The following is a 23,544-nucleotide window of genomic DNA, read 5'->3' as shown; positions in this document are numbered from 1 at the left end:
ACAAGGTGTGCATACTTCAAGAATGAGTTAGAACAGTGTTTCTCAACTTTGGCCTCTTAAAGATGGCTGGACTTCAATTCCCAAAATTTTGGGAGTTGAAGTCCACCCATCTTCAAGGACTATGGTTGAAAAACACTGATTTAGAAGAAATGCTTCAGACTTACTCTGCTAGTCATTAAGACAGCCCATCTCTCCCTCTGTCGCTCCCTCTTTTTGCCAGGTAGGACAACTGTGTGAGCATGAAATACACTGTGAATGTTTTAAGAGATTGACTTAGTTATCTAACTTAAATGGATCCATGTATTTTTTTTAAGGCTCACAGAGAAATTTGAAAAAGATGGTTGCTTTAACAAAGAACAGAAAAGTGTTGTACTTGTATGAATTCCAAAATGCTTTTTAAAAGTATAATATATATGGTAAGAAATGCAACTAGAGATGGATTATGGAAAAATCACACAAGCCTTTCTGTAATGGTAAGACATAAATTATATCATCAGTGATATAGCTGTACATGCCCACTAGACTTTTGCTTAATATATTCCATCCAAATTATTCATCCAAAAGGAACGCAGTGGCACAGAGGCTTAATGATGTTGGAACTGCTGGTCAGGAATGGTCTGTAATCTGGCGATTTGAGCCTGACTCTGTGAAACAAAGGGAGCTCCCGTCACTTGATCCCTAGCTCCTGCCCACCCAATAGTTTGAAAGCATGAAATACTGCAAGTAGATAAATGGGCACCACTTCAGTGAAAAAAATCTAGCTGTGTTTGTGTGTGAGAAAAGTGGAAGCTGGCACTCGACGTGTCTGGACACAAGGCACTGCAACACAAGACGAGAGCGGAGGAGGACCCCAGAAGAGCCAGCAACCCGAGTGCCACTAGTTAGCTGGTATACAGCTAATTCACACCCTACGGTGCATCAAGGATAGGCGCATAAGTACTGAACAGAATGAACTAGCCTTCTAGGCTGTCAAGACTGCATTGTGTGTCTAACACACATACGCTAAATAAATATTCATCTAGATACTTATTGCTCACTGATGTAATAGGAGCTTTTTCTTAACCTTCTAGACTCCAGTGGCACAGTTGCTTTGGATAACACTGGGAAGAGATTGTTATGTATTGGTGTAAATTACTTGGAAACCATTACTGATAGTTAACTGCTGTGTCTGTTTAAACTCTAGACTGCTTGTCTCCAGAATTGTTACTTGTTACTTGTGTTTTAAGCGGGAAATACTGCTTTAATTCCATTGGCCACCTTCTATATATATATATAGAAGTTAAGCGGCAGTTCGTGCTGCTTCTGTGTTAACTTTCACCACCACCTCGTCAATGCCTCACTGATCCTGATACTTAACAGTGATAATCTTGTTGAAACAGATATGAAGGGCAGGATAAAATAAGAGTTACTCCATGCTACACAACTGGCTATATTCATGTAATATGTCTAACTGTTCAAAACGAACTGTTTTGCTGTATGAATACGAAAGCCCAGTCAACCCAAGTAGATCAACACAGCCTAGACACTGGGAAGGATAATACTTTCACCTACTGCTGAAACAATAGCAAAGACCCAGAGCAGCCCCACAAAAACAGACTAGCTTTAGAAATTCTATTTGTAAAAAGATTTTTTGCACACAGCTGAGGGATTAAAATGAGAAGGGTGGGGATGAGTAAGTCATTCTCCGTTGTGTTTGTGAAGGGGCCAACTCTATCTGCTGCTTAAGAATGATGTGTTTCCTATGAGGGAAAGTCTGGGTTAGTTGTGCTAAGTGTACAAAGCCACTTAGTGAAATATGTAGCTTGGCACTAGGAAACCAGGATGATGTTTCATTAAGCCAGTCTAATGTCTTCTTTCTCTGGCTGGAATCAGGAGATCACTTCTGTGTATATAACCAGCACATATGCCTCTTTCTGTCTGGCATCTTTTAGACAATTTGAATTTCAATTAAACTGATATTCAGAGAATGTGGATTCATTCTGGGAAAACAGTGAAACAGTTGTATAATTGTTCACAGTTTTTCAGTTCACTGTAATGTGTTATAAGTCTAGTGCTTATTAACTCTTCTCCAGTATCACAGCCTGAAAATTTTGATAGGAGCACTATGCCATGCAATCAAGCTGCATCAAGATGCCCTGTTCCTGGAATGGGAAATCATTAATTTTCTTTGAAAGAATTTGTTCTTCCCCCTTCCTGATTTGAGTGTGGTATATTTGAAACCATTCCAATTAGAATAAAGCAGAGTTGCATAACTCCAAGTGGAGAAAACTTTGTGGAATGACTCCAGAATGAAGCATTTGTTCTTCTCTCAAGCCATGCCTCATGTTTATACCAACATATTTTATCAGAAAGTTACTAGGCCATGCTTTGAACATGATGTAAAGAAGGGCTACAGACTTTGCCTATAAACATAGCACTCCCCTTTTCAGGTAAATGCTTTAAGCCTGAGACTTTAAGTATCTGCAACCTTTTATTTTTTATTTTTTTGGTTTCATGCAACCTTAACAATTAGAAGAGAAGTATTGTGCTTGCACTCACCTGAGCTTGGAAGCACATCTTTCAAATCATTTTGGAAATATGTGCCTTCCCAAAAGCTATGACTACTATATCTGACCTTGGTGATTAACCTATTTTGAACTATAATCCTGTGTCTGGGGGCGTTCCTGTCTGCCTAGTTACCTCCCTAACTTTGAAAGTATAAAGGTCTTTCTTTTAGCTTTTTTCTTCAATGTCAGATAATGTCTTTCGTTTATACTCCTTGAACTGCAATTTAAATACTATAAACCAAACTGCCTTATTGATTGATTGATTATATTTATATGCCGCCCTTCTCCCTAAGGACTCACAACAATAAAAACTAAACAAAGAACATGAAAATACAAAATTTAAAAAAGAATCAAGCAGTAGATATGTTCAATACATAGTAATTTAACCCCATAAAACCAAATTTAAAACCATAGTCAGTCCAGGCCCGATTGTTGAAACATCCATGTCTTCAGCTCACGGCGAAAGGACCGAAGGTCGGGGGCCATCCGCAGCTCCGGAGGCAGCTCATTCCAGAGGGTCGGTGTGCCCACAGAGAAGGCTCTCCCCCTAGGGGTCGCCAGCCGGCATTGCTTAACTGACGGAACTCTGAGTAGGCCAACCCTGTGGGAGCGAACCGGGCGATGGGAGGTTGACAATGGCAGCAGGTGGTCTCGCAAATACCCTGGGCCTAAGCCATGTAGGGTTTTAAAGGTAATTACTAGCACCTTGAATCGCACCCGGAGGACAACTGGAAGCCAATGAATCTTGCGCAGGAGTGGAGTAACATGGGAGTATCGAGGAACTCCCATAAGTACCTGCACGGCCACATTTTGCACCAGCTGAAGCCTCTGGGTGTACTTCAAGGGCAGCCCCATGTAGAGAGCGTTACAGTAATACAGGCGAGAAGTGACAAGGGCATCGGTGACCGTGCATAGGGCATCTCGGTCCAAAAAGGGGCGCAACTGGCACACCAGGCGAACCTGTGCAAAGGCCCCCCTGGTCACAGCAGTTAAATGTTCTTCCAAATTAAGCCGTGAATCCAGGAGGACACCCAAGTTGCGAGCCCTTTCAGAGGGGGGCAATACCTCCCCCCCATCAAAAGAGATGGAACATGTTGGACAATATGAGATGCCGGTATCCACAGCCACTTGGTCTTGGAGGGGTTGAGCCTGAGCCTGTTTCTTCCCATCCAGACCCATACCGCCTCCAGGCACCGGAACATCATGTCAAGGGCATCACTGGGTTGGTTTGGGGTGGAGATGAACAACTGGGTATCATCCGCATATTGGTGATACCTCACCCCAAAACCACAAATGATCTCACCCAGCGGCTTCATATAGATGTTAAAAAGGAGGGGGGAGAGAACCGACCCCTCAGGCACCCCACAAGAAAGGGGCCTTGGGGTGGATCTCTGCCCCCCTGCCAATACAAACTGCGAACGGCCCGAGAGGTAGGAGATCCACCGTAAAACAGTGCCTCCCACTCCCAACCCCTCGAGCCATCACAGCAAGATACCATGGTCGATGGTATCAAAAGCCGCTGAGAGGTCAAGTAGAACCAGGACAGAGGAACAGCCCCTGTCCCGGGCCCGCCAGAGATCATCTACCAGTGTGACCAATGCTGTTTCCGTGCTGTAACCAGGTCTGAAACCGGACTGGTACGGGTCCAGATAGTCCGCTTCATCCAGGAATTGCGGAAGCTGACGCGCCACAACACTCCCAACAACCTTCGCTACAAAGCGAAGGTTGGAGACAGGACGATAGTTATTCAATGAGGCCGGATCCAAGGCAGGCTTCTTGAGCAGGGGCCTCACCACCACCTCTTTTAAGGTGGAGGGGAAGACACCCTCTGTCAATGAAGCATTGACAACTGCCTGCAGCCAGCCCCCTGTCACCTCCCTGGCGGCCGAAACTAGCCAGGAGGGACATGGGTCCAATAAACAGGTTGTAGCGCTCAGTCTGCTAATAATCCTGTCCACATCATCCAAAGATACAGGGTCAAACTCACCCCAGTTGGTATAACCAAGACCTGCCCCTTCCACTCCGCCAGATTCCACCCAGTCGGAGTCCAAACCAGACCGGATCTGAGTGATTTTGTCCTCTCTAGGCGTCTTTTCCGGCACTTCATCTCTCGGAGTCCCTCGATAAACCAGGGGGCCACCCGGGATCCACGCTGGGTCAGAGGTCGCAAAGGCACAACTCGATCCAAGGTCCCAGCAGCCGCCCTCTCCCAGGCTGCCACTAGGGCCTCGGCAGAGCCGTGGGCAAGGGAAGCAGGAAATGTCCCAAACTCCGTCCGGAACCTCTCAGGGTCCATCAGGTGCCTGGGGCGGAACCACCTGGTCGGATCTGCCTCCCAGCGGCGGGGGGTGGCATACTGAAGGTCTAGCCAGAGAAGAAAATGATCGGACCATAACAGGGGATGGATGGTTAAATCACCCCTACCCAGATCATTAATCCACTGCCCAGAGATAAAAACCTGGTCGAGTGTGTGACCTCCATTATGAGTCTGGTCCTGAATTATTTGAGTCAGGTTCATGGCCATCATGGAAGCCATGAACTCCAGAGCCAACTCAGATGCCTCACCCATGGAAGGCAAATTGAAATCCCCCAGAACTATAAGCCTGGGGAACTCAATCGCCAACCTGGGCAAGACGTCGAGGAGCTTGGGCAGGGCCGATGACACGCAGCTGGGAGACAGATACGTAAACAATAGGCCCAACTGAACGCCAGGACCCAACTTCAAAAGGAGAGATTCACACCTGCCTATCTGAGGGACAGTGGCCACTCACGGACAAAGACTCTCCCCAATAATAACCGCCACCCCCACCCACCCCTGCCCTGGGCCTGTGGCTGGTGAAGCACCCGGAAGCCCGGTGGGCATAACTCCGAGAGGGGGACACCTCCCTCTTGTCCCAGCCAGGTCTCTGTGATGCAAGCCAGGTCAGCGTTCTCCTCCTCAACAAGATCATGTATGAGGGGAGCCCTGTTCACCACGGACCTGGCGTTGAAATAAACCAACCTAAGCCCAGGGTTCTGCAATCCTATGCCCCCGGGGAAGCGAGATGATAAACAAGCTAACCTCCAGCAGATCCTTTAATTCTGTGACTTTCAGAAGAAGGGATACTAAAATGAGATACTTTGAAAGTTTTAGACAACATTGCACATGATGTAATTATACTCTCAACACACATTGAACGAGTTACAGCAAAGCTATATATGACTTGGTTCTATAGATATATAGAACAAGGAAATGATTTTATGATTTCACAGAAAATCAGAATTGAGATGCTAATTTCTGTTTGACAATGGAAGAGGAAAAAGACAGTAATGTATAGGAATAGTGTTTTTGTATATTTAGGGCTAATTTACACACAGAATGCACAATTCAATGTGATTTTATCATTACATGTCAATCAAAAATAGAAGAGAAAGATAACTTTGTCCTATGTGAATGATTTTCTAGTGCTAATTTCTTCCTGTTTGCCTCTCAAAAGGCAGAAGAATATTTCTGAAATGAATTTTTAGACATGAAAGAGGGAAAAAGTTACCAAACTTGTAGTAACTTACTCTTAGTAATGCTATTCCATTCCTCTTACTACATACTAGAGGATAATAATATTTTTATTTATTTATTTATTTATTATATTTGTATACCGCCCTTCTCCCGAAGGACTCAGGGCGGTGAACAGGGCAATACATGTTAAAAAACAAGAATACAAAAGTTAAAAAAGATTAAACAAGATGCCCAAAAACTATAACAATAAGTTAAGTTAAAATACATAAAAAACAATAAAACCCAAACCCATCACCCATCAGGCCAGGCCGGCTTGTTCGAACAGGTAAGTCTTTAGATCGCGCCGGAAGGAGCGAAGGTCAGGCGCCATCCGGAGCTCAACCGGAAGATGGTTCCATAAATCCGGTGTGCCCACAAAGAACGCCCTCCCCCTGGGGACCACCAGTCGACATTCTTTGACCGGTGGCACCCTGAGGATGCCCTCTCTGTGGGAGCGCACTGGGCGGAGGGAAGTTGATGCTGGCCGCAGGTGCTCCCTGAGGTATTCTGGACCCATGCCATGAAGGGCTTTGTAGGTCATTACCAGCACCTTGAATCTCACCCAGAAGACAACTGGGAGCCAATGCAGCTCGCGGAGCAGGGGTGTAACATGGGAGTATCGGGAGATTCCCAACACAACTCTCGCGGCTGCATTCTGTACCAGTTGGAGCCTCCGAGTGGTCCTCAAGGGCAGCCCCATGTAGAGAGCGTTGCAGTAGTCCAAACGAGAGGTCACGAGCGCGTGAGTGACTGTACGCAGGGCATCCTGGTCTAGATAGGGCCGCAACTGGTGCACCAGGCGAACTTGGGCGAAGGCCCCCCTAGTCACATTTACTATATGGTCTTCTAAAGAAAGCTGTGAATCTAGGAGGACTCCAAGTTGCGAGCCCTATCTATGGGGGGTAATAACTCACCCCCCATAGAAAGAGATGGAATATTCTGAATATCCCAAGATGCCGGTACGCACAGCCACTCAGTCTTGTCAGGGTTGAGTCGAAGCCTGTTCCTCCCCATCCAGACCCGAACCGCCTCCAGGCAACGGGACATCACGTTGAGGGCATCACTGGGGTGGTTTGGGGTCAAAATGAAAAGCTGGGTATCATCCGCATACTGATGATACCCAACTCCAAAACCACGAATGATCTCACCCAGCGGCTTCATATAGATGTTGAATAGGAGAGGTGAGAGGACCGACCCCTGAGGAACTCCACAAACGAGAGGCCTCGAGGTCGACCTCTGTCCCCCTGCCAACACCGACTGCGAACGTCCCAGGAGATAGGAGGAGAACCACTGAAGAACCGTGCCTCCCACTCCCAATCCCCTGAGACGCTGCAGCAGGATACCATGGTTGATGGTATCGAAAGCCGCTGAGAGGTCTAATAGGACTAGGACAGAGGAATATCCCTTGTCCCAAGCCCTCCAGAGATCATTCACCAGAGCGACCAATGCTGTCTCCGTGCTGTACCCGGGCCTGAAGCCCAATTGGTACGGGTCTAGATAATCCGCTTCATCCAGAACCAGAGGGAGCTGATGCGCCACCACGCTCTCAACAACCTTCGCAAGAAAGTGAAGGTTGGAGACCGGACGAAAGTTATTTAACACAGCTGGGTCCAAGGCAGGCTTCTTGAGGAGAGGTCTCACCACTGCCTCCTTCAAGACAGCGGGGAAACTATCCTCACTCAAAGATGCAGATATAACCACCTGGAACCAGCCTTGTGTCCCCTCCGCATAAACCAGCCAGGAAGGGCACGGGTCCAATAAACACGTGGTGGAGCTCAGCCTCCCCATAATCCTGTCCACTTCCTCCGGAGTCACAGGATCGAACTCCTCCCAGATAACATTGACAAGACCACCCGTGTCCTGATCGTCAGACTCTGCCCAGTCGGAGTCCAAACCGGTCCGAATCCGAGCGATTTTGTCCGACAGATGTTGACTAAACTCCTCGGCACGTCCCTGCAAGGGTTCCTCCCTCACCTCCTGATTAAGGAGGGAGCGGGTCACCCTAAACAGGGTGGCCAGGCGATTATCTGCGGACGCGATAAGGGTAGCAAAGTGATTAGACCTCGCCACCCTTATCGCCGCGAGATAAGACCTAATATAGGTTCTTAGTCACAATCGGTCGGATTCAGATCGGCTGGACCTCCAACAGCTCTCTAGGCCCCGTCTCCGACGCTTCATCTCCCGGAGCTCCGTGGAAAACCATGGAGCCCGCTGGGATCTGCACCGGGTCAGGGGCCGCAAGGGTACAACTTGGTCAAGTGCCTCCGTGGCCGTCCTTTCCCAGGCTTCCACTAAGGCATCCGCCGAGCTGTGAGCAGAGGAGGCAGGTGGGGACCCCAGCGCTGCCTGGAACCTCTCAGGGACCATTAAGCACCTGGGGCGGAACCATCTAGTTGGTTCAGCACACCCACGGTGAGGAGCGGCAAAACGGAAGACCAGCCGCAGGAGATGATGGTCGGTCCATGACAGGGGCATAACAATTGGAGAGCCCCCACCAAGATCATCTAACCACCGTCCGGATAGAAAAACCAAATCAAGGTTGTGGCCTCCCACATGAGTCGGTCCATGAATTACTTGCATCAGGTCCATGGCCGTCATGGAAGCCATGAACTCCCGAGCTAACTCAGAGGATCCTCCCAGGGATGGTAGATTGAAGTCACCCAAAACCATAAGTCTTGGGAACTCAATCACCAGCCCCGAGAGGGTATCGAGAAGCTCAGGCAGGGCTGCTGCTGCGCGACTAGGCGAAAGGTACACCAGCAGCAAGCCCAACTGCGCCCTAGGACCACATCTCAGGAGGAGAGACTCACACCCAACTATCTGAAGAACGGTGGCCTCCTGCGGACACAAGGTCTCCCTCATAACTACCGCCACTCACCCGCCCCTACCCTGAGCCTGAGGCTGGTGCAGCACCCGGAAACCTGGTGGGCAAAGATCAACCAGGGGGATACCACCCTCTGGGCCCAACCAAGTCTCCGTGATGCAAGCCAGGTCCGCATGCTCACCCTCAACTATATTATATTAGTAGTATGCCATGTGACCCAAAGAAAAAAAATAAAATTTTAACAAGTGTACCTAGAAGTAGAGTAAATATACACATGCCTACAACTTTCATAACTCTTATGCAAAAGCACTTTAAACATTAAAATGGGTGACAATCACATAAATACAAACAAGTTGAAAAACAATATAATTATGCTTTGTTTTGGACAACTTCATTAAATTAGACAAACCCAATTCCAGCAACCGTTCTTTATATGTTTTATCCTCCACTCCTCTAATCATGTTTGTTGCTCTTCTCTATACTCTTTCTAGAGTCTCAACATCATTTTTACATCCAGTTTTGATTGCAGAGTACAGAAAGAGTACAGAGTACAGAGAAGAGCAACAAAGATGATTAGGGGACTGGAAAATAAAACATATAAAGAATGGTTGCTAGTATTGCGTATATCTAGTGCAGGGCTTTTCAACCTTTTTACCCATTGTACCACTTTTAGGATATGGCAACATCCGAGTACCACCAGTCGGCTAGCAAGGTGTCAAAAACTTGATGACCAAAAAAAAAGGAAAAAAGTGATGAAGTACAGGTAGTCCTTGACTTACAACAGTTCGCTTAGTGACTGTTCAAAGTTACAATGGCACTGAAAAAAGTGCCCACCAAGCCACAGCTGAGCAAGACACCTGCCTGCCCACCCAGTGACGTTCTTCCTCCTGTCCAAGGTTTTCATTGTTGTGAGCATTTCTGTTGAGGATTGGCAGCAGGGGTGGGGTGGGGGGGTGTTTGGTTTTTATTCCCCCCATCTGGCTGGGTGGTTGCAGCAGGTTTTGGTCACTTCACATGACCCTGGGACACTGTGACCATCATAAACATGAATCAGTTGCCAAGCATCTGAATGTAAATCACAAGACCCTGGAGATGCTGCAACATTCCAGCTGATTGGTGCTTCTTCTGGGCTCAGCAGAAGTACCAGGATCAGTGCCGAGCTCCAGCTGGAGCCTGGCGCTGATCCTGGCACTTCCACTGAGCCCTGACAGCCCTGCAGTTCCAGCCATCTCTCGCTCAGGCTTCCGTGGTGCTGCCATTCCCCTCCCCCGCTACCACTTTTCTAGGATGGTCGCGTACCACCTGTCAGGTGCCAATGTACCACAGGTGGTACCCATACCACTGGTTGAAAAGCCCTGACCTAGTGTAATGAAGAGAAGGACGAGGGGTGAAATGATAGCAGTGTTCCAATATCTCGGGGTTGCCACAAAGAAGAGGGAGTCAAGCTATTCTTCAAAGTACCCGAAGGAAGTACAAGAAGTAATGGTTGGAAACTAATCAAAGAGAGAAGCAACCTAGAACTAAGGAAAATTTCCTGACTGTTAGAACAATTAATCAGTGGAACAACCTGCCTCTAGAAGTTGTGAATGCTCTAACACTGGAAGTTTATAAGAAGAGATTGGACAGCCATTTGTCTGAAATAGTATAGGTTCCTGCCTTGAGCAGGGGGTTGGACTAGAAGACCTGCAAGGTCCCTTCCAATTCTATTATTATTATTATTATTATTATTATTATTATTATTATTATTATTATTATTATTATTATTATTATTATTATTATTATTATTATTATTATTGGCTAAGAGTTACATAGCATATTTTTATAAATACATGGAACAATGATTGCTTGATAAAAGAAAAATGTAATATAAAAGGATGGTAGAAATGACTTGTCCAACAGGTATAAGATGATTTCAATTGCTGGGAAGTATTGTGGGAATCAAATTTTCATTCACATTCCAGTTACAACTGATCATTTTTACTTTTACTGATGAAAGCCTACAAAGTAAATATCCCATGACGTAGGGATTAATATGGTTTATCTGGACTTGGCTAAAAGTCCTAAGTGAACTCTTGTGATTTGTAAACCATGGTTTATCGTCTCATATATGAGCCCAATCCAGTTGTGATGAGATCAACAAACCAAACCATGATTAAACAAGACTATGGATCAGTGTATTCAACACATGGCTATAAAAAATGTCTGAGCATTTTCCTGAATGTAAGTTTCACTGAAGATAACACATTTCTATGACTAACTGGAATAAATCTGGGTTTTAAACAAGAGGCTTACTGTATTTTTCCATTGTCCAATCACAATAATAAAAATAATGGTCACAATCTAGTCTTTCAGTTTTCCAACTTTTTCAAACAATGAGTAATTTTGGTTGGAAATCAACCAGAAATTGTGTCAGCAAAAGTTTTCCAGTTATTCTATACACGACAAAGCAACAACTGGCAGTAGCATTTGTCCTTACCAATTTTTCTCCAGACTAGATTTCTGTAAAGTTCAGAGTTGCTGGGAGTTGAATGGTATATAAATGTAATAAATTATTGTGCCTGCTACTAGCACTATTATTAATCTGCTGTAGGCAGAATTTGTTCCCTTATCTAGTGAAAAATACAGAATTAATTTAACAGGCATAAGATCACTCCTGGGAAACAAATCTCCTAAAATTAAAAAGATTGGACAAAAAGCTAATAGCTGCCACTTGTAAAGTAATTTTAAAAGGGTGATATATAATGCACTTTCATTCATGGGAATATGATTAATATCAACACCTGTTAACACCTTTTAAAATTACTGCTTAAATTAGCAACCTTTCTACATGTTTTCTTCTTTACTGATACACTGGGTTCTCAGCAAAGGCAAATGAATGCTAGATACGGTTTTATTTATTCCATCCTCAGTTTTATTCTTATATTACTACAATAGGCTAGTTTTAATGTCAATCAATGTAATGCAATTAGTATATGGCCAGTGATGATCTAAACTACTGACTTTCCACATAATCCAAATCCGTAACATATTTATATATTTTGATTATGTAAATATTTTTAAAAATGCAAAATAATTGAGGGGATGCCACAAAGAAGATGGGGTCAATATATTCTCCAAAGCACCTGAAGGCAAGACAAGAAGCAATGAATGGAAACCAATCAAGGAGAGAATCAATCTGGAACTAAGGAGAAATTTCCTGACAGTAGGAACCAGTAGAACAGCTTGCTCCAGAAGTTATGGGTGCTCCATCATTGGAGTTTTCAAGAAACGATTGGACAGCCAGTTATCTGGAATGGTATAGGATATCCTGCTGGAGTATGGGATTAGATTAGCTAATCTTCAAGGATTTTTCCAACTCTGTTATTCTGTTAACAACTTTTTCATACTGCTTCTAAATGTTAAGTCTTGAAACAGAACATAGAACACAGAATCTTCTCTTCCATTTCTCAAAAACCAAAAAGTCATGTACTAATGGGAAAAGGAAGATTTGTCCTGAACTGAACAACTTGTATCAGCAAAGAATTTTTTTTAACTGTTCCCCACCCAAACAACTATCTCTATGACTCCAATCTGTATTTCCAAAAAAAAAAAAATATATCATGCATTTCAATGGACAACTCTAAGTATACTTTGTGAAAACAAGTCAGCTTGAAGAGTTTGACCTCTTTTCCCTAATAATAATTAACATTAACATTTTAGGGTCTGGGTGACCTTCTAAAATGAGATAAAAGAAAAACTTGTAGACTCACACCTCTTTATGATTATTTTGGAAAGGATGCACACAAGCCTTATTCTAGAAAGGATTAGCCACTCAAGAGGTGACTAGTTTTGGTGTTGTTGTTCCCTTTATAGTATATTTCTCCATCTCTTTTCTTTCTCTTTGACTACACCTTTTCTAGGCTGCTTATTCAATTTCTTCTGTCTAGCTTTTCAGGGATGGAAGTGTCATTCCCCCCCCCCACTTTTCTATTATTGTAAAACTAGATCCAGGTTCCATGTATTTGAAGTCCATAGGCCTTGCTTTGAAAAGTGTCGTGTATCCAAAGTTAAACATATTGTAAAATTACATTGATACCAAGAGTAACACTGGCGCACAAATTTAAATTTTACTGAAATAAGTTTCATGCTACAATTTAGACCCACTTAGATTTCACTTGATCATACTTCTGTTTTTTTCAAATATTCCTTTGAATCACCAACTTAACCAGTATGTCCAACATTACCTTTATAAATAAATAAGTCTATAATTGACTACTTATATCACATTAACAAACTCAGTGCAATTATCACAAAGATTCCATGAACAAGTGTAAGAAATTGTTTGATACTTTTTACTATTAGGAAGAACAAAGTATCTTTCATTTTTGAAGACAGAGTTAGGGCATGCTTTGGAATTATCAAGATGTTTGATTTGAATATTGAAGATATTCAGGGGAAAAAAACCTCCTTTTTAATAGGCAATTAAATCAGCAAGCACAGGAGAACAGCTGGGCTAATGAATACCTTCTTCAACTTTATATGTAAATATAACCAATTCTTTGAAAAATGTGTATCTATTTTTTTTTTGTTAAAGCTATGTATTATCAACCGTTTACTCCAAATCATAACTGTTAAGAATGTTGGTGAATTTCGTATTTCTTTTAATTCTGTTTCCCACCTACTCCAACATCAGTAAAATGAAAGAATTTAATCTGATAACGGTAAGCAATCTATAGCTAAGAAACTGTATGCTATATTTCAAGACCAAGTATTAAAGGCCTTAATTTCATAATTATTTGTTCTTTTGGCAATAATTGAGAATTTTAAGGCAACATTTTTCCTTTCAGTTTTTTTTATACATGATGTGGTATGGCTCTGCAAATACTAAGAAATGTTCTTGCATCTTTAATACCATGAGGCATCGCCTGCAAATTCTGATAAGACATATCACTGATGAATACTTCAATGATTTATACTGGTGAAAGTACTAATCTCCCTAAATTGTCTATATTCCAAAAGACAAGGTGAATGAACACTGCTGAATCTTCCCCTCATTCAAAACTGAGGTAGGTCTGTGTAGTGTATGCTGCTAAGCATACACCACAGCAGGGGGCTGGACAGCTCCAGGCTATAACTGCTTAGGCGGGAAAGCCTGAATAGAGTGAGTCATTGACAGCCCAGGCATGGTCAGCTCTGGCGGGAAGCCAGGGTTTAAACCTATTGGCCACCTGCACTGGCGGGAAGCCCAGGTTCAAATCTATTGGTCACATTCACCTGGGCAGGTATAAGAAACGCCAGGTAAACCCCTTTGTCCCCAGCTTCATCCCTGATCCAAATAAAGAAGTACTACCCAGCTCAAGTGTCCGTCTCTCTGTGCGACCACGCGACATTGCAGTCTGCTCAATAGGCATGACTCTATTCTAAATAACACTCTGATTTCCTGTGTCCCACGCCACTTTGCAGTCTTCACTTCCATGCTTCTATCAAGCTCTAGTACTACCTACTTAAATCACTGTAATCACAGGAACCATGATACTGTCCTTTAGAACTTGCCTTGAATCCAAATTCAACTGAATCCAAATTCTTCTGATCTTTTCCATTATCCTTTCAGTTCTTCATCTTTTCTCAACGAAAAAGAAAATGGCAGAGGTGTAGCCAAAATCAATGTGCTTTCTCGCTCGCCTTGTTTGCAGCTTCAAATAACAGCCTGCTCAGAACTACTCAGGCCTTACTTCAGGGGTGAGGAACCATGGCCCTTTTATGACTTGTGGACTTCAACTCCCAGAATTCTTGAACCAGCCATGCTGGCTCATGAACTCTGGGAGTTGAAGTACACAAGTCATAAAAGGGTCATGGTTCCCCACCCCTGCCTGACCTGAAAGAAAAATGGGCATACCTAATATACCTAAGGCATCTCCTGGGGGTCTGTAGTTGAAATTCCCTAAAAAAAACATACAGACTCAATTGACATAAGCTCGGCAAAACTCACCATTTTCAGGCTGGTCCTTAATATCAGCTTCGCTTGGCTGGCTGGGACTTTCTGACTGACTTGAATCTAAAAGACATAAATATGGTCCAAAATTATAGGAACTGACTGTGGAAGAGTAGCAGGTTTTATAGTCTGAGGTATTTTTCATAGACAAAACCCAAAAGCAAAACAGTCCCCACAGGAAGCAAGGTAGTGATTTATATTAATGTTTCATTTTTATAGCATTAAAAAAACCCTTGATGCCAAAATTCATCATTTAAGACTTCAAAGCTTATAAAGGTAGTCCTTGACTGTCAAAGTTACAACAGACCCCGTCCAAAAAGTAATTACAACCTGGTTCTAAAGTTCCAACAGTCAGACCCCCCCTGCCATGGTTTTGTGGCCACATTTCGGCCTCTTGGCAACTGGTACGCACATATGGCCATTTGCACTGTCCCATAGTCATGTGACTATGATTGCCAAAACCACTTACTTCTGGTTTTTAGCAAAAACACCCCTTAGTAAACAATGGTTTTGATTAACAACTGCAGTGTTTGCTTTACAACCAAAAAAAGGTTGTAAAAATGGGTCCAATCATATAGTGACTCACTTTACAACCATCACAACTTATGACTGTAATAGGCAGGCTCCATTACTATCATAAGTCAAAGACTACTTTTGTATTATCAGTGAAGACCTTGGCTTTGTATTCCAACGATGTTTTAATATCTATAAAAATTTCTAATATTTTTATTTTAAAAAAAATATTTAGACTTCATATTTCTTAACCGCCCATCTCCCTTGGAGAGGATATTCTAATGTTATCAAAATTCATTAACATGCTAACTGCTTGCTATTAAAATACTACATTTTTCATATTTATATGAATTACCCATGTCTATACAAATACAGAAGAAGCTGTTTTAATTTATAGATCCTTCTTAGTGAATTTTAGTCTGAAAAAGAAGCTAGGAAAACTAAACGAGGGCAATATTTTTTTTCTTTCTCCCAGAAGCAGGGAAATCTGTTTGTTTGTTTGTTTTTTAACTGTAGCTAATAGCTAATTTCCCACTTTTTTTTTACTCAAAAGTAACCACAGAACATTTGAGCTTGATTCAGACCAATAAAGGGTGTGCAGGGGAACCGACCAATTTCCCGAATTAAATCTAACTATCTTCCTCTTGCTTTGCCAAAGAGCAATCAAATAAATAAATAAAAAGATCACCTCTGGCTAATGTAGAATACACATATATCTAGCCCACGATGCAAAGTGGGACTGAGTGGGGGACAAAGTTACAAAGCCTCATACCGCTTATGATTTGGTTCCATTTGTTTTTTTTTTAAATGACAAAATATTTACTTATTTTATTGCATAGTTTTTATAGTCCCCCCAAATAAGAATAATCTCAGCAGACTGTGATACACTAAAATGGTGGAGCAGTGGGCTGATGCCTCCTTAAGTAACACCAGCTGCCTGCAATTAGTGCAGGTTCGCATCCTACCAGGCTCAAGGTTGACTCAGCCTTCCATCCTTCCGAGGTAGGTAAAATGAGGACCCAGATTGTTGGGGGCAATTAAGCTGACTTTGTAATAATGCCGCTTGGGGTGTGTGTGAAAGCCCTAACAAGCAGGCATATACATAGAATGAAGGCTACTGCTAAGCTTGTAAGCCGCCTTGAGTCTTCGGAGAAGGGCGGGATATAAATGTAATAAAAAAAATAATGAAATAAAATAAAATAAATAAAAATATTTAAAGATAACAATCATATACAAATGTTCCCCCAAGCTGAATGCAAATATTTAACAGGGACTGAAGGCTTGGTGAAATAAAATTGTGCGCAATGATCTTTTTTAAGTGCCACAGACAAGGGTGCTTTACAATATATCCAGAATAATAGGAGCCAGGTAGCATATATATAACACAGAATAACAGAGTTGGAAGGAAGCTTGACAGTCTTCTAGTCCAACCCTCTCATCAAGCAGGACACCCCATTTTCAGGCAAAACTCCAGTAATGGAGCACCCACAACTTCTGAAGAAAAGGTGTTCCATTGATCAATTGTTCTTGTTGACCTAAATTTCTCTTTAATTCTGAGTTGATCTGTTTCTTAAGCTCCCATGTGTTACTTCCTGTTCTGCCCACATGTGCTTTTGAGAATTAATTGACCCCATCCTCTGTGATAGCCCATAAAATACTGGAAGACTGCCATTACATCAGCCTTAGTCCTTTTCTTTCTCATACCCAATTCCTGCAACCGTTCATTGTACAGTTTAGCTTCCACTCCCCTAATCATCTTTGTTGCTCTTCTCTGGACTCCAAACAACCCCCCCCATCTTTTGGTATTGTGTTGATTATGTTATTATTAAATACAAATATTTATATGAATTTAATAAATTATTATTAGTAATAGTTTCCAAATGTGGGCAAAGTTCAGTGTCTTTCCATTTCCCTGTAACTTTAGACACAGGAAGAACATGAACAGGCCTTCCCCAAAAGTCATTGGATGGATTAAAGTCCATCAAGGTGGAGTCTGATGTGACCTAAATATATCAGTTATGTCCTTTTCTGGATCAGGAAGCTCTTCAGATGCTATGCCATGCTATCTGAGGGGATAGATGGGGAACTCATCAAATTTGCAGATGAAAACAAACTGGCAGGAATAGCCAACACTCCAGAAGATAGGCTTAAGATACAGAAGGATCTTGACAGACTTGAACATTGGGTACTATCTAACAAAATGAAATTCAATGGTGAAAAAAGTAAGGTTCTACTTTTAGGCAAGAAAAACCAAATGCACAGGTACAGTATAAGTGGTACCTTGCTCAATAGTAGCAACTATGAGAGGGATCTTGGAGTCCTAGTGGATAATCACTTAAATATGAGCCAGCAGTGTGCTGCAGCTGCCAAAGAAGCCAACACAGTTCTAGGCTGCTTTAACAGAAGGACAGAATCAAGATCACATGAAGTGTTAATGCCACTTTATAATGCCTTGGTGAGGCCACACTTGGAATACTGCATCCAGTTTTGGTCACCATGATGTAAAAAAGATATTGAGACTCTAGAAAGAGTACAGAGAAGAGCAACAAAGATGATTAGGAGACTGTAGGATAAAACATATAAGGAATGGTTGCTAGAATTGGGTATGTCTAGTTTAATGAAGAGAAGGATGAGGGTGACATGATAGCAGTGTTCCAATATCTCAGGGGCTGCCACAAAGAAGAGGGAGTCAAGCTATTCTCCAAAGCACCTGAAGGCAGGGCCAGAAGCAACAGCTGGAAACTAATCAAAGAGAGAAGCAACCTGGAACTAAGGAAAAATTTCCTGACAAGTTAGAACAATTAATCAGAAGTTGTGATTCCAGAAGTTGTGAATGCTCCAACACTGGAAGTTTTTAAGAAGAGACTGGCCTTGGGATAGAGTAGCTGAGTCTCCCGCTCAATGCTGTGGGATGTTTGAGTTGTTGCCAGGTTTACCATCTTATTGTTTCCCTTGTTTTCTACTATAGTTTTTGTTTTATGTCTCTTCTTATCACATTTATTTTACTCTGTTGTGAGCTACACAGACTCTCATTTTGGAATTGGGCAACGTAAATTGAATGAATTAATAAACAAGTAATCTACTTAATTTTTCCATGTATTTAGTACACGGTTTATAAATCTTAATGGTTTATATGAACTTGCTTACAATGACATATTTTATCACTCTCTGGAATAAGATATTTAAAAAGAAACTCTTAATAGCTGATTCAACATACATCCTATTTTGATATTTCATTTGGACTCTAGTGATTGCCAAAAATCCTCTTTTCAAAAAGACAAATTTCAGGAAAGACAATGCTCAGGGTTTGTGTCTGTGAATACGTCTCTCTCTGCATATCTGTATATAAAACATAGCTTAAGAAACATTTCTCTGCTACATTTTTGTCTTAAAAAAATAATCACAATAGCAAGTTATCTGGATTCTGATATTTTCCACCATGCAATGCATTTTTCTTAGAACAATCTAATGTCTGTGTTTATGGCAAGAGAAAGGATTTCCTTTTTTCATGTTAGGAAAGGCACAGATTTAAAATCTGACTTCTGATACCGTATCATGGAAAGCTTACCGGATACAGTAGTCAGAAAGTTAAACAAGAACTTCATTGTCTCTCTTAAATAAGAATAGAATTGTGACAGGAAATGCCTGCATTTACATGGACAGAAGTCATACGAAGACTACATGTTATCTTTAGCATGTCATTTCCCCCCCCCATATCTCTCAGCTGTTTTTGATCACACTGACCACAATATGCAGATGACACTCAACTATATCTCTCAAATCTCAACAAGGTGAGATAACACCAGGAGAAGGAAATGAACTGGATGAGAGCCAGGGAACAGAAACTTAACCTTTCACATACACTTAATCTAGTATAGGTCAAAGATGTCCAACTCGCCACATCACGTGACGTGTTGTGACGTATCGTGACTTTTTACCCATTGCCGGAGCTGGGGTGGGCGCAGTTTCGGCATGACGCATCCGGCCCGCAGACCGGCAGTTTGACACCCCTAGTGTAGGGTAATTCCCAAGTACAGAAAACTGAAGTGATTACATTTTCTGGATGGAGTTGAAAGAATATTACTATATCCAGTTTGTCACTAGAAACCAGCTTCATCCCTTCCCAGACAAGACAGCATAACACAATAATCCATTACTTTGCATCTTTTCCTCTCTATTGCTTTTCAGATGTTAATAGAGAACCTTCAGACAATCCAAGAAAGCGTGGAAAACATTATGCTTATTTTATATGATCCCTACTGGTTGTTTGCTTCTGAACATATTTATTATTTTATTTTTGAATTAGAAGGCCAAAAATGCTTTAGTACCAGAATATATTATACTAGCATGTACTAATCTGACCTTTAAAATCCTTGAAAGAAGTCCTACTTCTGGTGCCATTATTGGGAGCAGTTATTCAAGGTAGTTGTGAATCCTTGACTGTAGAATGTTCTGCCTTGGAGATACATTCAAGCATCTTTTTTTTCAAATTGCATATCTTTGCCTAGACCTTTGACTTTTCTTTTTTAACATTTTGCTACCTATTGTTGCATATTTTTTGCAGCATTTTTCCAGGGACTTTTTTGTCACTTTATATTTTAATTATGTAATGCCAGGTAGCAGTGCAGTGATCAGAATAACTAGCTAGGCTGAAGTTTTTTCTTTATTTAAAACTAAGAGATGAAACTTCTCCTAGAGATGGATTAAAACAGGGGTGTCAAACTGCTGGCCTGCGGGCCGGATGCGTTATCTGGAAGCCATGCCCACCCCATTGCTGGCAATGGCGAAAATGCTTCGATACGTTGCACGACGTCATCTGACGTCGCAAGTTTGACTTGTCTGGATTAAAAGTTAACCAAGGGACTTTTCTGCTATGTTATAATCCAGGATACTTTGGCCACCTAATGAGAAGGTAGGACTCACTGGAGAAGAGCCTAATGCTGGGAAAGGTTGAGGGCAAGAGAAGAACGCAATGACAGAGAATGAGGTGGCTGGATGGAGTCACTGAAGCAGTAGGTGTGAGCCTAAATGGACTCCAGAAGATGGTAGAGGACAGGAAGGCCTGGAAGAACATTGTCCATGGGGTCAGACACGACTTTGCAATTAACAACAACATAGTCCTGGATTAGACTGCTAACATGCACACTTGAATCTATATTGGAAAGCAGCAAACAGGTATATTTCATGCTATGAAAATTTCAGGCATGCTTTTCTGGTTATGAATTTTGTCCATAGTGGGAGAAAAATGTCCTTACATTTTATGAAAAGATACATATGTATCTACATCTGGTTCTTTGAATAAGAAAACCATTGGTATAGCTGCATCTTCATGCCAAATATTTTGTTTCATTTGTTCTAAATTCAATCTGATCCTATAAGTAAATCAATTAACAGCTATTTTACTTGGTTCCTTTTCACGTTCTTTAATCACTGTTTAATTACAATTAAAACAATGTTAAAATGCTATAAAGCAATAAATATAAAAATCAGGAAATAAGGAAATAAAATAAAAGTTAGAAATAACTTTCTAACCCCTAGAAAGTTTTAGTGGGCTACCTGGGAGACAGGGAGAAAGTTCAATTATTTAATATAAACCTTTTCCTAAAAAAATTAACTTAAATATTTGATACAGATTTCCTATGTTAAAAATTGTCTGGTGTAAAAAAAGAATATAGATAGTGCTTTCTTTTTCCAAAACAATAGTGCTGAAGTGTATAAATGAAATTACCACCATTTTCATTACAGCAAGTACAGTGCTCATCTTATAGTAGTGATGGCTGTCATCTATGGCAACTCAAGAATTTCAAAACTCTATTTCCTTAATATTTTCAAATAGCAAATTACAAATATTGATTATTAGAAGTTTAGTTATTCATTTATGAAATTTATTTGCTGCCCACCTCATATCCAAAGACTCTTGTTATTAGAAAAGAGATGGTACAATGGGTCTCAAGACTCTACGGACGGAATTAATATCGCAAATGTTATAACTTTCTTCTCCCATGCCATCCTTAAAATCTACCATTATGGGCCTCCTGTAGGATGAAAAGCATGCAAGCATTGCACCCAAAGGCATGGGAGAGGGAGTAAGACACCTATTAGCAGCTTCCCAAAAGAAGGAGACACTCACATACATTACCATCCCACCAGTGATCTACTCTAGCAGGCTTATATTGCTTTCCTCCACTTTTCCTTGGCAACAGGATGGTGGCAATAGCCACCTTCTGAAATCTGCTCTATAGGATACCACAGTTGCTAGGGTGGTAGGAGGGTGGATTGCAGAAGAAAGATGAGAAAAAACCCCACCAAGCTGATGGAAATTTGCCTACTTGGATCAACCTTGCAACATTTCATAGTCTAGCTCAGGGGTAGGCATAGCTGACTCAGGAATTCTGGGAGTTGAGGTCCATGAGTCATAAAAGAGCCGAGGTTGCCTACCCCTGGTCTAGCTAGCAGATTTATTGATAAAGTAGCTATAATTTCCACTATATCTAAAATGTAGATCATAATCCACATTCACCACATATTACATACAAAATCCTGCATTCGTTCCCCTTTGTATGACAATGCAGTTTTAAAAGGCAGATGTATAAAACAGGTAAATAATAAAAGTTAAAAAAAGTTTCAGATGCATTTTGGTAAAATTACCACTTAGAGCTCTAGATAACATTTAATTTTCAATTCTATACAGAAAGAAACAAGCAAAAGCTACATTGTGTACCATTTAGAAAAAATAAAGCTACTGGACACATACACAATACTTTAGGTATTACATATTATTCTCTTTCAAATCAGTTTTCACCATTTGTCAAATAGTGTTAAAAACACAAATAACTACAAAATATCAAGGTTCACATGATGTAATTAGACTAAAAAAAAGTTTGCATTTCATTAATTGCAATAAAAGAAAGGTATACCCATGACTGGCCCCCGAAAAGGAATTTAAAAATGGATTGTGCCCAACATAACTTACTACAGATGGAGCTAGAGGCATTATAGTGAAGAATAACAATTTGAGTTACAGCATATTTTTATATAGAAAGCTAACAAAATTTGATAGTGCACTCTTAAAACATTTCAGAGGCTGAAATAGGGATATTATGGAACAAATTAGTGAAGAGTTATATGTATTGTTTCATAGGTTTTGTGTTTCAGAGATCACTAGCAAGTATACTAACAGCAATATATAATCTCTGCAAAATTGATTTGAATGATACATTTTCTATGATAAAAAGGAAAAGAGAAAATTAGAGATGTGTCAAGCATTTTATTTTGGATGAAGCATTTCAGATTTTCTGAAACTAAGTAGCCTTTAGACAGGATTTCTTGACTTTCATAGGCACAGTAATGTTGTATAAAAATCCTTGAAACTTTATCCCTTTAAAAACCACAGAAAGTTACATGAACATGAAACCTCTTGACCCCTTTTTCTGAAACAAATTTAGTCATTATTTTGCTACAAATGATTTAGATATGGGATCTGTGACCTTTATAAATCTGCTTTTAAAGATAAAAACCCCTTTTACATTTCGAACAGGGAATACGTTGGTGAAGTTAATGCTATCAAGCTTATAATGTTGGCAATCTTATCAACTGTCTTAACTTTTAAATGGTTGCTTGATAGTTATGATTTATTTCTTATTGCTGTGGATCACCCCGAGAATATTGGTATTAGTGGAAAGGTCGATAAATATGGCAACCCTTTTGTTTCTCTGGAAATGGGGGCATTGTTGGCTAATCTCATCGTTCATACCTCCTGTTTGATCTACTTATAGTAACCTTTTCAAAACCATTATCCTCCAGATGGATGAGACTATTATCCATAGCCATTGCAGATGGGTTGAGGACAGTTGCAGCACAAAGAGCTGAAAAGTTTGGAAGCATGCTCTGTGAGACTTTTGGATCTCATTGAAGTTAAATCATTATATCCTTCTAAAGTATTATTTCCCCCCCACACACACACACACACCAAGGTGCAAATCAATAATGTGTATAAGGGATTCCTTTGCCTATCTGTTAATTTAGGCCAGATTTATTGATGAATTTATTTTTGCATTAGAGATACGCCTATATTCCACCATTTGGGCTATCTTTAACTCCGTTTGCTATCTTTAACTCCTAATTATTTTTCCCTTCCTTTTAGCAACTCTACTGT

At 41.2% G+C, this 23,544-nt stretch overlaps 1 protein-coding gene across 3 annotated transcripts in view; it reads right to left on the bottom strand.

The window, feature by feature from the left end:
- Positions 1 to 23,544, bottom strand: part of NFIA (nuclear factor I A) — a 323,674-nt gene that overhangs the window by 126,616 nt on the left and 173,514 nt on the right. For all 3 annotated transcript variants that reach the window (XM_081325217.1, XM_081325218.1, XM_081325216.1), the window contains exon 3: positions 14,874 to 14,939. In XM_081325217.1, the coding sequence (XP_081181343.1) occupies positions 14,874 to 14,939 (66 nt within the window). The remainder of the gene's footprint in view (positions 1 to 14,873; positions 14,940 to 23,544) is intronic.

This window comes from Vipera berus (genome assembly GCF_964194415.1).
Source record: "Vipera berus genome assembly, chromosome: 3".
In the NCBI taxonomy this organism is placed as follows: domain Eukaryota; kingdom Metazoa; phylum Chordata; class Lepidosauria; order Squamata; family Viperidae; genus Vipera; species Vipera berus.
This window is presented reverse-complemented; position numbering and strand designations above follow the sequence as displayed.